The 14028-nt window shown below is 49.9% G+C and overlaps 1 protein-coding gene across 1 annotated transcript in view; it reads right to left on the reverse strand.

Annotated features, from left to right (window-relative positions):
• LONP2 (lon peptidase 2, peroxisomal) overlaps nt 1-12625 on the reverse strand; it is a 79544-nt gene extending 66919 nt beyond the window's left edge. Inside the window, exons 1-4 of the mRNA XM_015428183.1 lie at nt 12356-12625; nt 7719-7953; nt 4731-4862; nt 1789-1911 (exon numbers count right to left, since the gene is read on the reverse strand). Of these exons, the coding sequence (XP_015283669.1) occupies nt 1789-1911; nt 4731-4862; nt 7719-7953; nt 12356-12606 (741 nt within the window). The 5' untranslated portion in view covers nt 12607-12625. The remainder of the gene's footprint in view (nt 1-1788; nt 1912-4730; nt 4863-7718; nt 7954-12355) is intronic.
• Between the last annotated feature and the right edge of the window lie 1403 nt (nt 12626-14028).

Here is a 14028-nt window from a genome sequence, read left to right on the forward strand (position 1 = left end):
GGGCGGAGAAGCCCCCCCAAAAGCCAATAATGGCTCCTGCAGGCTGCATGAAGGTGGGAAAACAGTCTAGGAAGAAGAGTTTGCGCAGGGCTTGCCAACCTTTTTGACCCCCTGGGTGCCTTTTGGAATTCTGACACCATGTGGGGGGTACAGCCACAAAATGGCTGCCACAAAGTAGCTCCTGCAGGAGGCATAAAGGTAAAGGTTTCCCTTGCTTGAAAGCCAGTCAAATCCGACTCTAGGGGGCAGTGCTCATCTCTGTTTCCGAGCCGAAGAGCCAGCGCTGTCTGAAGACGTTTCTGTGGTCATGTGGCTGACATGGCTAGACGCCGAGGCGCACGGAACGCTGTTGCCTTCCCACCGAAGCGGTGCCTATTTATCTACTTGCAATTTTTTGCTTTTGAACTGCCAGGTTGGCAGGAGCTGAGGCCAGAGACGGGTGCTCACTCCGTCACACGGCACTTGGGTCTCGAACTGCCAACCTTCCCGTTTGCAGCTCAGCGTCTTAACCTCTGAGCCACCGTGGCCCCTATGGCTGCTACAGCTTACCTTCAGTCACACAGTGAAGATCCCAGAGTTGTGGGGGCAGCTGCTGCCAAAGCAATGCGGTTTTTTTAAAAAAAAAAATCTACAGCCAACCTACACAGCCTTGCTGGGCAAGAACCCCGCCGGGCCGCGCCCCCTTTCTAAAACCACCTGGCAGCCGCCAAGAAAGGTGTCGGTGGACACCACGGAACCCACAGGAACCGCATTTGGAACCCCTGAATTAAAGTTTCATCGATACCCCGCCTCTCTCCGCAATGGAGACCCAAAGCAGTTCACGTTGCTCTCCTCGCCTCCATTTTCTCCTCATGACAACCCTAAGGTGGAGGTGAGGCTGAGAGTGCGTGAGCGGCCCAAGGCTGCCAGGCAAGCTTCCATGGCGGAGTGGGGGATTCGAACCCGGTGGACACCTCGGAACCGCATTTGGAACCCCTAAATTAAAGGTTTCATCGATACCCCGCCTCTCTCCCCAATGGAGACCCAAAGCAGTTCACGTTGCTCTCCTCGCCTCCATTTTCTCCTCATGACAACCCTAAGGTGGAGGTGAGGCTGAGAGTGCGTGAGCGGCCCAAGGCTGCCAGGCAAGCTTCCATGGCGGAGTGGGGGATTCGAACCTGGGTCTCCCTTGTCTGACACTCGGACCACCATGCCACGCCGGCTCACCTGCCCTCTACCGCAACCCCAGTCTCAATCGGGGACCTCCCCTCTGCAGCTGCCCTTCAGCAAGCAAAACGCACCGGATGCCTTTCCACGGGTTTTCCAGAATCTTCTTGAGCTTAACTCTGAGAGTGGCTCACCTCAGGCCACCACGCGAGTCATGAGACTTCGAAAGAGGGTTTCCCCACTTCGAAGCTCAATCTCTGCTCTGTCATCCCTGCAGCCGGAAAAAAGTACAGAATGCTCCCAAGCCGGTTTTACCTCAAAAAGACCCAGGGTGTGTGCGCTCTTGACAGACGCCTCTAATTTTAACATAAGCCAAGTGAACACTCTGCACTGCTCCCCTCAGAGCTGTTCTGACTAGCGCTTTGCTGAGGGGGGCGGAAATCACAACTGCCTAGCTTCAGTGTGACTATTCAATTATGGAGGCAGTATAATTTAAGTTCTATTTAACTGGCAGCCTTCCATTCCTGCCCAATCATGAACAAGGCATTTAAAAAAAAACAAAAAACCTCTTTTTTGGTCTTGCAACTTCAGATATTCGTCCTGTCATTAGAACCTTTAACATAAAATACTGAACCCACGTACCCGCTTGTCGTCGTCCTGCTTTGGTTTCCGGGTCTTCTGAAGCAACTTCAACCCTTCGATCTGCCGAACGAGCAAGGGGATGGTCATCTTGAATCGCTCCTCCAAGCCAACCGTGTCTAAAATCTAACAAGAACATAGCCATGTAGTTTTCAAGCGGGGGATTGGATAAGCGCATGGAGCAGAGAAACACCATGTCTGGGGCAGTGATGCTCTGTATTTTTGGTGCTCAGGAGGCAATGGTGGACCTCAGGAGGACCACAGTGGGAGGGCTTCTGGAGTTCTGGCCCCACTGGTGGACCTCCTGGTGGCACCTGGGTTTTGGCCACTGTGTGACACACTGTGTTGGACTGGATGGGCCACTGGCCTGATCCAACATGGCTTCTCTTATGTTCTTATGACTGTTGCCCTGTTTCTCAAACATTCTTCCTCTCCCAATGCTACAGACACATTTGCTGCACTGGATATATCAGTGCCTATTTTAAGGGAATGGAAAATTGGAACTTACCTGAAGGTTTCTTCTCTTCAACGGGGCAAAGTCATCCAAACTGGTTAAGTCACATCTCCTCTTGCTTTGGGCAGGGCTATGCAAATTTGTGTAGACTGTATTGGCTGTGGAGTGTGGATGACTTTGCCCCACTGAAGAGAAGAGACTTCCAGGTAAAGTTCCAATGTTTTATCCTCCTTCAGTCAGGTTCGTGAACACGTCGCTAATGAATCTGCTTTTACTGAGTTTGATCATTGGTCCACATAGCCCAGATCGATACTGCCTAGTGTGACTGGCAGTGGCTTTTCAAGGTCTCGGGCTGAGGTCCGTCTGTGCCCCATTACCTGGAACCCTTTAACATGACGTACTGGGGATTGAACCTAGGACCATCTGCATCTGCTTAAATAGGGCACCAGTCCTCACCAAAAAATATCTACTGAAGAGGCAAACAGAACACAAAATTGGAATTAATTATCATATGACAATCTGTGGTACAGCCAGGATTTCCAAGGATTGCCTGGCAGCCGAAGTTCTAACTCTTTAGCGCTATGCACCACTAGGTGGTGAGCTAGACTTGCTGGTGGGCTGAGAGAGCTCTGAGAGCTGTGACTGACCCAAGGTCACCCAGCTGGCTTCATGTGGAGGAGTGGGGAACTGGAATGGGCGACTTCAACGGCTCTTTTCAAGCCAAGGCACCATACTCCCCACAGAATATTATAGGGGTTCCGTTAATGGAAAGGGGGTGCAAAAAAGGGAGCGGTGTCAAAATTATTAGATTGGATCCAATTATTTCTCTTCTGCCAAATCGGATCCAATGGTGGTAGAAAAGTGCCATCAAATCGCAGCTGACTTAAAGGTGACCCCATAGAGCAGGGGTGTCAAACATAAGGCCCGGGGGTCAGATCCGGCCCATCCAGGGCTCTTACGTGGCCCGTGAGCAACTAGTGTAAAGGAGGGAACGTCAGCAAGCTGCCAAATGTCTTTTTTATTTTGGGTTTCATATGGATGCGCTTTATTGCTTAGCTGCTGGAACGTGTATATCTCTCAAGGCCACAGGTGGTTCGCTGCTAGATAGTTGCTCGGGTGATCTCATGGAGAGCCGTGGGAAGGAGATATGTTATGCCAACTAGAAGCGTTTGCTCTCAGGCCCGATGGCGCGCGCGGGAAGTCCTGCAATTGGACCTCAGCTGTTTGAATGTACTATAAACTGCCATGCCCGTTGCTTCCCCCTCATTCCTAACAGTGATCCCGTACATGCACCTATAGCTTCAAATAAAGTAAAACCTTTCTACAAGAGTGTACTTCCTTGATGCTGTGGGGAAGCCTGACAGGGAACAGGAGACTTCTTAGGGGTGGAGCGGGAGAAGCCGCCCCAATTGTGGCTTCAGGATGGCGGAACAACCTTGTCTGCAGCAGTCAAGCAGTGCGGGAACGTTGGCCCAGTGCTTCACCACTGGCTCTCCAGACCACCCGCACGGGTTTTCCTTTGTACTCCCCTCCCAGCACATGAGGCCTTGCAGTGAGGAGACACCAACTCAGAGCTTACGAGTTCCTGTCCTTTATATACAGTTTATCTCTCTGGTACCCGGCATTATGTTTTATGGCACACATGGCCCGGCCCAACCAAGTGACATTTATGTCAGATCCGGCCCTCGTAACAAAGGAGTTTGACACAAGGAGATGGTTTGCCGTTGCCCGCCTCTGCGTAGGTACCCTGGACCTCCTTGATGGGTCTCCCATCCAAAGACTAACCAGGGCCGACCCTGCTTAGCTTCCAAGATCTGATGATATCCGGCTAGCCTGGGCTGTCCAGGTCACAGTATAGTCCAATGACTCCCACTAATTCTTCCTCTTATCAAAAGAAGTTGTTCTGGAAGGGAGTATAATGTTCGAGTAGGGAAGAAGAAGAAGAAGAAGAAGAAGAAGAAGAAGAAGAAGAAGAAGAAGAAGAAGAAGAAGAAGAAGAAGAAGAAGAAGAAGAAGAAGAAGAAAGATTTATACCCCGCCCTTCACTTGGAGTCTCAGAGCGGCTTACAAACACCTTTCCCTTCCCCTCCCCACAACAGACACCCTGTGAGGTGGGTGGGGCTGAGAGAACTCTGACACAAACTGCTCTTTTTCAAGGACAGCTGTGCCAGAGCTTGTGACTGACCCAAGGTCACATCAGCAGGTGCAGGTGGAGGAGTGGGGAATCAAACCCGGTTGTCCCAGATTAGAGTCCGCGCACTTAACCACTACACCAAACTGGCTCTCGAGATAACTTGTAGCTCAATTACCTGAGCTTCATACAACAACTGTTTATTTATTTTTTTTAATTTATGGCAATGGGCTTCAGGCAATTATCACATTTCCAAGTCACTGTTATTAATCATTTTGACAGATGTGGAATTCGAAAACAAGCACAGAGAATGTGGGGGGACGGATGGTGCTCGGCCTGAACAGCAGCAGCACATTGTACCTGCAGCTTCTCTTGGTTACTGGTGCGGATGATGGAAGTTAATATATCCGGCAAAGCTTCCCGGGGCAGATTGTCCAGGAGGCGTCTGAGTTTAGCCACCGCAGGGACCGACATATCCAGCATTTCAACCAGCTTCAAAAGGGAAAGGACCAAAAAAAAAAAAAAGTATTAAATGCTTTTACAGTATCGTTTTGCACCACGGAAACCAAGCCTATCACAAGAATCGTTTCTGAATTTCAGCGGCTGAGACACCATTTGCCTCGAGGCGAAGCTCCTGCAGGATTCTACCTGAACAAGCAAAAGGTAACCGACTCCTTGAGGCCAATTAGTACTGCTGACTACAGAGCTAGAAGGGCTTTATGCCGCGTGATTTGAATGCCTTTCTGATGCAATTATCGTCAGAGTTCCCTGCTCACTTTGAATGGTGCACATGGTCTACAAAACGACAGACCAAAACCTCTTCTGCCTTTTCCTGCCCGGCGGTTGCCTTTTCCGTGCCTAGAAGGGTTCTCAGGCAATCTGACAGCAAGATGTTACGAGACCGGGACGGCAACAGCCTCCAGCACTTGTTCAGACCGGAGGCACTGGGCAGGCCACCATACAACTCGAGGAACGAGTTGTACTAATGCTTCCAGCTGCTTCACGCACTGCCATTTTATCAAGCGGTCTCACGCACTGAGCTTTTCGTGATCCCCCCCCCACCCCGGCAAAGGTACAGACTTTGCGCACCAGATCTCTAGTGCTTGTTCCACCTACCTACCCTACATATTCACTGAAGTGGAATGACTCGTATTTAAGTATATGGGATGCATTCTGCAGCTGGAGGGCTAGAGTGGGGAGGGACACATATGGAACTGCTTTATAGTCCAGCCTTCGCACCGTGGAGCCTTTACAGTAGCCTGACTAAATGTGTTCTGTTCAAAAGAGCTTTCAGGTCAGTTTAAGAAAACTCCCTTTCACAAAAGGTTATGTTCTTGTCCTTTAAAATCCGTGGACTCAATATATCATATTATTTTTGACTGTCAATTTCACTCAGTCTTACGCAAAGAATTGTTGTCATCTTTATTTCCTCCTAATTATAGTTCTAATAGGGAAAAAGTTATTCAAAATCTACTAAAGGATGCTAATCCTAATATTACAGCTATAGCGGCCAAGTTTCTTGCCGAAGTAGTCAAAGATAGATCTATTCTAGTAAAGGATCGATTCATATTGCTTATAATGTATTATATATCCATGCCGTGTTATTGTACATCTATGTATCTTACTGCTATGCCATTAAAGGTCTTTGACTTTGGAACTGCTTTATACTTTTGGCAAATCTTGCTCAGTATTGTCTTAAAGAAGGTAAGGTGTTCTGAAAGGGCCCTTTTGGATGAGACTACTGCTTTATCTGAGGTACTAACACATTTTCTTTGGCTCTAGAAGTCAGCTCAGCAATTTAGGAGCGAGTTTCATATTTCAGCTTTCAAGGCTATGTGTGAACATATTTTCTAATTATTGCCACCACAGAAAAATACTAGAAGAAGAGGAGATTGGATTTATACCCCGCCCTTCACTACCTGGAGGAATTTCAGAGAGGCTTACAATCTCCTTTCCCTTCCCCTCCCCACAACAGACACCCTGTGAGGTAGGTGGGGCTGAGAGAGCTCCCTCGAGAACTGTCCTTGAGACAACAGCTCTGAGAGAACTGTGACTGACCCAAGGTCACATCAGCAGCTGTATATGGAGGAGTGGGGAATCAAACCTGGTTCTCCCAGATTAGAGTCCATGCTCCTGACCACTATACCAAACTGGTTCTAGGCGCCACAACTAAATTTCTAGGTGCTATGGCAACCTGGCACCTGGGATTTGCCAAGTCCTGCTTTATCTAGTCCGGCATCCTTGTTCCAAAAAGCGGCCAACGATAACTGGGGCACGGAGTCTAAAGCACCCCCCCCCTTCTGTTGTTCACCCAACAAACAAAAGTTAGTGGCATCCTGCATCTGAACATGGACTTATTCAGTCATCACAACTAACAGCCACTGACTGATAGATACTCCACGACTTAAAAGTAGCAGCTGCCGTTCCATTTTATGGCAACGCATTCCATAAGCTGATCATGCACCGGTCAAAAAAAGTATCTCTTTTTCACTCTTCTCATAAATTTCACTGGGTGTCCCCACATTCTGTTATTATGGGGAAAGGAGAAAAAGTTATCTGCCTCTTATTTTCTCCATCTTCTTTGTACTTGGACAAGCAGGGTCTCAGGCAGAGAATGGCCCTTCTCAGCACCTATCGCCCGACAACTCTTTAAGTGGAGATGCCAAAAAGTGAACTGAGGGCCATCTGTGTGCAAAATCATGTCCTCTGCCACTGAGCCAGTGATGCCCCCCCATGCAGAGTGGGACGGTGGTGGGCGCTGGAGCTGCAGTGGGCGGGCCAAGGGGGCGAGCTGCAAATGCATGCGGGGGGGGGGATCGCTCGAGCCAGTTTTTTTTGGCCACAAGGCGAGGATACATTCTGCCCCCCCCCATGCGGGGTGGGACGGTGGTGGGCACCGGAGCCGCAGCGGGCGGGCCGAGGGGGCAAGCTGCAAATGCATGCGGGGGGGATCACTCGAGGGGAGGCGGCTTGTGCCAGGCTGCAAAAGGAGTTCCAACAAGACCGCTGGGGCAGCAGAGGGCAAGCGGCACTTTCCCGTAGTCCTGGGTTCTTCCCCGCGCCTGTCCCCCCCGCCTCCTTCTCTTTCTGTCTGAGGGGCTGCAAAGAGGGGAGTCTCTTGCTGGGGACGGAGCAAGAAGCAGGCAAAGGAGGCTTCGTGTGCGGGGTGAGGAGGGGACGAGGCCGGCCAGAATGGTGCCCTCATCGAGCCGTCGCCCTAGGCAATGGTCTAAAATTTAAGAATAACGGGCCGGCCCTGCACTCAGCTACAGACCTTTTCTACCCGCATGTAACAACCTAAAAGTGTTGCTGCTTAAAATCAGCTTCCACAGAACCAAACCAGCGAACCTGCACTGAGTATTTATAAAACTGCTCGGACAGCTCCCCCAGTTCCTCCTCGGTTTTAGACTTGTTGGTGAACTGCTCCAGCCGATCCAACTGCTCGACGTCGGCGACCGGGTAGGGCTTCTCCTTCACCAGTTGCAAAATCTGGAATCTGCAGAGGCCTGTGATCAGCAGCGTGTAATGAGGCTTGGGCCAGTTACTGCCAACCACTTGGACTGCCAGGGCCGCCGTGCCAATCCTGAAAGAGTTAAGATTTCCCTCACTTGCAGTGACACAGCAAGAAATTTAGCAACCAGCATAACAGACCTTCGCTCTCTTTCTCAGAATTTCACTCAAGCCACTGGGGAGAAAGGTCAAATTGATAATGAGGAAGGGGGGGACTGCACACGTGATTTTACACATGACCAGTGTTCCCTCTAAGCTGAGTTAGTGTGAGCTAGCTCACAGTTTCTTAGCTTCCGGCTCATCCATTTTTGTCCTAGCTCAGGAAGGATGGCGCCAGAGCAAACTGATTTATGCAGCGGCTAAATCACTCCCTCACAACTTTAATGCCAGCAGCTCACAAAGTAGAATTTTCGCTCACAAGACTCCAAAGCTTAGAGGAAGCATTGCACATGGCCACCCCCTCGTTTCTAAAGCAGAAGTGGGGAACAATTTTGTACCAAAAACAGAGGAGGTCATGGGGAGCTTACCCCCCCCCCCAAACACACACACACAAACACTTTACTTTGCCACACTCCATTGCTTTTAGCATTTCCAGGCCAGAGCCAGTGGGTCTAAATTTGCCAGTTCTGGATTGGGTAATTCCTGGAGATTTCAGGGGGTGGAGCTTGTGAAAGGAGGGACCTCAGCAGGGTGTGATGCCCTGGAGTTCACCCTCCAAAGCAGCAATATTTTCCCAGGGGAACTGATCCATGTTGAGATCAGCTGTCATCTCAGGAGATCGCCAGACCCCACCTGGAAGGTGGCAAATTTGTGTGGTTCCCCTGCTCCCCCACGCCATGACAGCTGGTTTGGCCGTAACTTTTGTAAACATATGCAAGTCTGGACTACTTGTGAGACGAGGGTCAGTATCCAAAGAAGCGCACATGCAAGGGGAAAAGAACTCCATCCACAGCAGAAACGTCGTGTGTTATTTTCACTACAGCAGTTTCCCCGCTGAGGAGGCAAGCTGTTTTTTTCAACACTGACCAGAGACTTATCTCTTCTGCACAGATGACTGCCGGACAAAAACTGCTCTAGCTATATTTATATGCACGTTTCTCTTTTTGTGTCCATTCTTCAGATATAGGTCTTCACATAAGGCACCCACACAGAAAAAACAATGCAACCTGCTCAAGCATCTCCCACACTTATGAGCTAGAGCCATACAACTAACATGACTGGCCACACGCAAACTTGTTTTCCCATGTTAGTCCATTTCTTTTGTGAAGAGATTTGAAAGCTTTCAAGAAAACACACTACATAATGAATCAGTTCCCACTGAAGTTACACTTAACAAGCTTACATCTTCAAATCACTTCTTATATATACAGAATAATACTCATTACTTTATTATTATTTTTTTTAATGACCCACTAAGCGCATGGAGATCAGTGGATTCCTCTGTTGCATGGCCAAAAACTGATATGCAACCCACAAAAAGGAAACAAATAAAACACATATAGAGTATTATTTATACAGTACTATCAGTGGCACTTAATTTGAGTCCGGCAGCACCCTAAAGACTGGAAAGATTTTTTCAGGGTATAAGGTTTTGAGTCCAGTAGCACCTTAAAAAAAAACCCAAATTTTTCCAAGTTTGTGAGTGAAAGCTTACTTGTCAGATAAAGGTAAAGGTTCCCTTGCTCAAAAGCCAGTCGAGTCTGACTCTAGGGTTGCGGTGCTCATCTCCGTTTCCAAGCCGAAGAGCCAGCGCTGTCCGAAGATGTTTCCGTGGTCATGTGGCCAGCGTGACTAAACACCAAGGCGCACGGAACGCTGTTACCTTCCCATTGAAGTGGCCCCTATTTATCTACTTGCAATTTCTTGCTTTCCAACTGCTAGGTTGGCAGGAGCTGGAACTAGAGACGGGAGCTCACTCCGTCATGCGGCACACTCGGGTCTTGAACTGCTGAACTACCGACCTTCCACAGCCTGCAGTTCAGCGTCTTAACCACTTGAGCCACCGCAGTTCCTTTACTTGTCAGATAAATAACCTCAAAAAGTGAGCTACGACTCACAAAAGCTTACACCCTGGAAAACTTTGTTGGTCTATAAGGTGCTGCTGGACTAGAATTTTGTTCTGCTGCCCCTAACATTGCTACATACCTGAAACTGGTGTATGCTCGGCAGAGTTTCGCAAAATGGTATGTGTAGGAAACACAACAAGGAAACATCCACGAGGACTCCAGAGCTTTGCCCCCAGCATGCCTAGGCAAGAGGAACGCCCTACCCAGACTAATCCCTAAATGAGTTATTTGGCTTTCCCCTTTTGGCAAAGACAGACAGCTGAGCAGCTGAAGCCATAACAAGAGAGCTTATTTTGTTTTGGTTCACCTGTCACAGTGAATCCTTGAACACATCACAACGAATTGCAGACAAGCGATGGCACTGGGGGTTTTTTTGGATCACCCCACACGAAAGGAATTCAAAGAGGTGCTGGTGAACTGGGATGTTAAAATGACTCAAAAGCGAGCCAGGCCGAGCGGTCTCTCCAACACTACACGCCAACACTGTAGGAAACACTCAGCTCAGGCCTGACCAGCAGACACTAATAACAGTGTGTTGGCCCACCCAATTTCTCCTCTTGCACCACCACCAGTTGGTAGCAGTGCAGGAGGAGGCGAAGGGTGCACCATGGACCCCACAACAGTGGCAGAACTGCAAAGCCTTGACTCTACTTGTTCCGTGCTGCCAGTTGCTTTTCAGAAGTTTCACTGTAAATTATATGGTCCCTGTGTGCTGAGTACCAATCTGACCTACAATCTATAATGGCATCTGAGAAACAACTAAAACAGGCATTGCGTCTCTCCAAATCGCCACCTTAGCTGCATGAATTACTCCACCCTTGCAAATTTCACCAGGGAGGCAGGTTGTTGGTTTTCCAATGCATTCCAGTGACAATTTAAGTGGGTGGCCGGCTGTGCAGCCACACATGGGACTCTCTCTGTGCAACCAAGGCAGGTTTTTCACACTGCAATCCTATATCAGGTTATGGATTTCAAAGAGCTTGGACTGGAGTAATTCTCCATAGGAGTGCACTAGGAGTTGAATAGTGCTGAAAGCATGACAAAAAGGAGCATTTATCTTTACCACAGAGTTAGCATTTAAGGGCATCCTGGCAGGAGAAGTTGCTGGTCCAACACCAGGAGTGAAGAGTTCCCAGGGGAGGGAGCTGACAGTTGCCATGACAATCTAAGAGGGGATTAGGCATTGGCTATGGAGACATAGTGGAGCTGTGGTGGCTCAAGTGGTTAAGACGCTGAACTGCAGGCTGTGAAAGGTCAGTAGTTCAGCAGTTCAAGACCCGGGTACCGCATGACGGAGTGAGCGCCCAACTCTCGTTCCAGCTCCTGCCAACCTAGCAGTTCGAAAGCAAGAAATTGCAAGTGGATAAATAGGTACCACTTCGGTGGGAAGGTAACAGCGTTCCGTGCGCCTTGGTGTTTAGTCATGCCGGCCACATGACCACGGAAACGTCTTCGGACAGCGCTGGCTCTTTGGCTTTGAAATGGAGATGAGCACCGCAACCCTAGAGTCGGATTCGACTGGCTTTCGAGCAAGGGAACCTTTACTTTATGGAGACATAGGCAAGAAGAAGAGGCTGTGGCAAGAGAGGCAGGAAGACCAGACAGGGCAGTTACCATGCCCAACAGAGAGGAAGAGCAAAAGGAACAGCTGCCAGGACCAGTGTTCCCTCTAAGCCAAGTTAGTGTGAGCTAGCTCACAGTTTTTTAGCCCCCAGATTTCCATCTCAGCTCAGGAAGGCTGGCCCCAGAGCAAACTAATTTATGCAGTAGCCAAATTGCTTGCTCACAACTTTTAATATGCCAGTAGCTCACAAAGTAGAATGTTTGCTCACAAGACTCCACAGCTTAGAGGGAGCATTGCCCAGGACACAAGTGAGGGAGGAGGAGGAGCAGTTGCCATAGCAACAAAGAGGCAGCGCACCACTGCTGCGGGGCAAGGGCACCATTGCCAGACCCTTGAGATAAGTCCTAGCAGGAGAGGTCAGTGGTCCTGATCCAAGGGAAGAGGTGCCTCAAAGGAAGCCTGACAGTTATGACAACCGAAGGGACACAGCCCCCAACTGAGGAGAAAAGGGGGGGGCATAAATTAAGTGAAATGAATGAATAAATGAATGGATAAAGGTACCAGGATGGAAGCCAGGGCAAAAGGGTCAGGAGGACCAGAAGGGGTAGTTACCACGGCGACAGAGAGAACTGTAGCCATAGCGACAGAAGGGAGGAAGGGGAGGCAATTACCATGACGACAGAGGGGGCGGGTCCCAGCCGCGAAGGGGCGGGGCACGAGCCGCGACCGTTGGCCAAAGGCGAGCTACCAAGAAGCCGGGCGGTTGCCCTGACAACCGAGAGAGAGAGGGTCGCGAGGCGGAGCCGGTCGCCACGGCGACGGGGGTCGGTGGGCGGGGCCTGTACCTGTGGAGCGGGGGCAGCGGGTCTAGGTCGCTGGCCGGGTCGTGGGTGTCGGGGATGACGCCGATGATGGTGCTCTTGAGCGACGTGCCCTTCAGCAGGCGGCTCCGCACCAGCTGCATGTTCCGCGGCGAGTGCACGCTGGCGCGCATGGTGGAGCCCGGCAGCAGCACGGCCTCGGGGGTGAGCAGCAGCAGGAGGCGGCTGGGGATCTGGATGGGGCTGCCGCCCGACGAGGCTCCTTGCGACGCCATGGCCCGGCCAGCGCGAGTCCGTCCAGGCCGCGCTACGGAGGCCGGGAGGGCCAAATCTAACCAGCCGGGACTGCTCGCCGCTGCCACCTGCAGGCCCCGCGAGGCACTGCAGAGCCCCGGGCGCGTTCTCGCCCAGGTTTGTAGAAAGTGGATTGAATTCGTTCAAGGGGATTTTTAAAACAAAAATCAAAGAGCAGCAGATGTTTTCAGATTTACACTTTCCTCATCTCCGCACGTCTGGAATTCTATTTCATGCAGTGGTGGCCGTAGTGTAGTCATGAGCCTGTGTCCTTTAGGGTTGTCAACCTCCAGGTGGCGCCTGGAGACCACCAGCTGTTACACCTGATCCCCAGAGTAACAGAGATCAGTTCCCCCTTGTCGTACGCACAGTTTATGAAACACTTTTGTACTCTGCCACTGACTAACAGGTTAACTTAGTAGGTACACCTAGCATTTCCATGGTATGCTGAGTGCCATTTATGATTCCAGTCATACAGACAGAAATCAACCATGAACATATATTCAGATATTAACTGTGGTTCATTAACGGCCACTGCTTAAAAATGCATGCTGGGAGAATAAAAACATGGCGACGGCGGAGAACATGGCGGCAGTTGGCGAGTCGAGCGAGAGAGCGGAGGCGGGGCCGGCGGAGCGTAGAGGCGGGGCGACGCGGCAGGCCGGAGCCGATTGGACAGAGGCTGGCTGCAGGAGCACGCACTGACATGTGCTTGGCCCAAGCCTGGGAGGAGTCGCAATGACGGAAGGAAGACCTGCACCAGGGAGACGTTGTTGCCGGACTGGAAAAGACCACCTGCAGAAAGACCACAATAACGAAGTCTCCGCTTCAGAGTGCCTGTTAGGTTAGTCACTTCCCCCATTGTATGTGTGTGTGGCCTTAGGTAGGAATTGTATCAAATGTATAATGTAAACAGCTCAGAGCCCTTAGGGGGTGAGCGGTATATAAATCGAAGGAAATAAATAAATAAATAAGCGTCATTTGGTAAGTAAAAGAAGCCCGGGGATACAGTTTCAGCACCGTGGACAGCGCACAGTTGGTTTTTCTCTGGCACTTCCTTATAGATAGGAAGAAACGCAAACAATAAACATCATCAGCTCCCGCTGGTGCATGGCAAAAAAGAGATCTCTCACCATGACAAGAATACTGACAGGTGATTGGCAGCTTCATGGTCATTTAAAAAGATTTACTTTTCTGCTGCTGGTTACATTCTAGCTCCAAACTGGCTTGCTCTCTCTCTCTATCCATCTCCTCTCAACAGTATTTGATCTGTTTCCCATTCTCTCTTCTTTTTTTAGATGGCGGTCTTATACACATTTTCATTTATCTTTCAAATTCATTCGTTCTGTTCTCAAAACAAAAAAGTATAGATTTTGAAAAATCTTTCTTAGAATTACAAGACT

The sequence above is a fragment of the Gekko japonicus genome, unplaced genomic scaffold, assembly GCF_001447785.1.
Source record: "Gekko japonicus isolate JY-2015 unplaced genomic scaffold, Gekko_japonicus_V1.1 scaffold1804, whole genome shotgun sequence".
NCBI classification, from domain to species: domain Eukaryota; kingdom Metazoa; phylum Chordata; class Lepidosauria; order Squamata; family Gekkonidae; genus Gekko; species Gekko japonicus.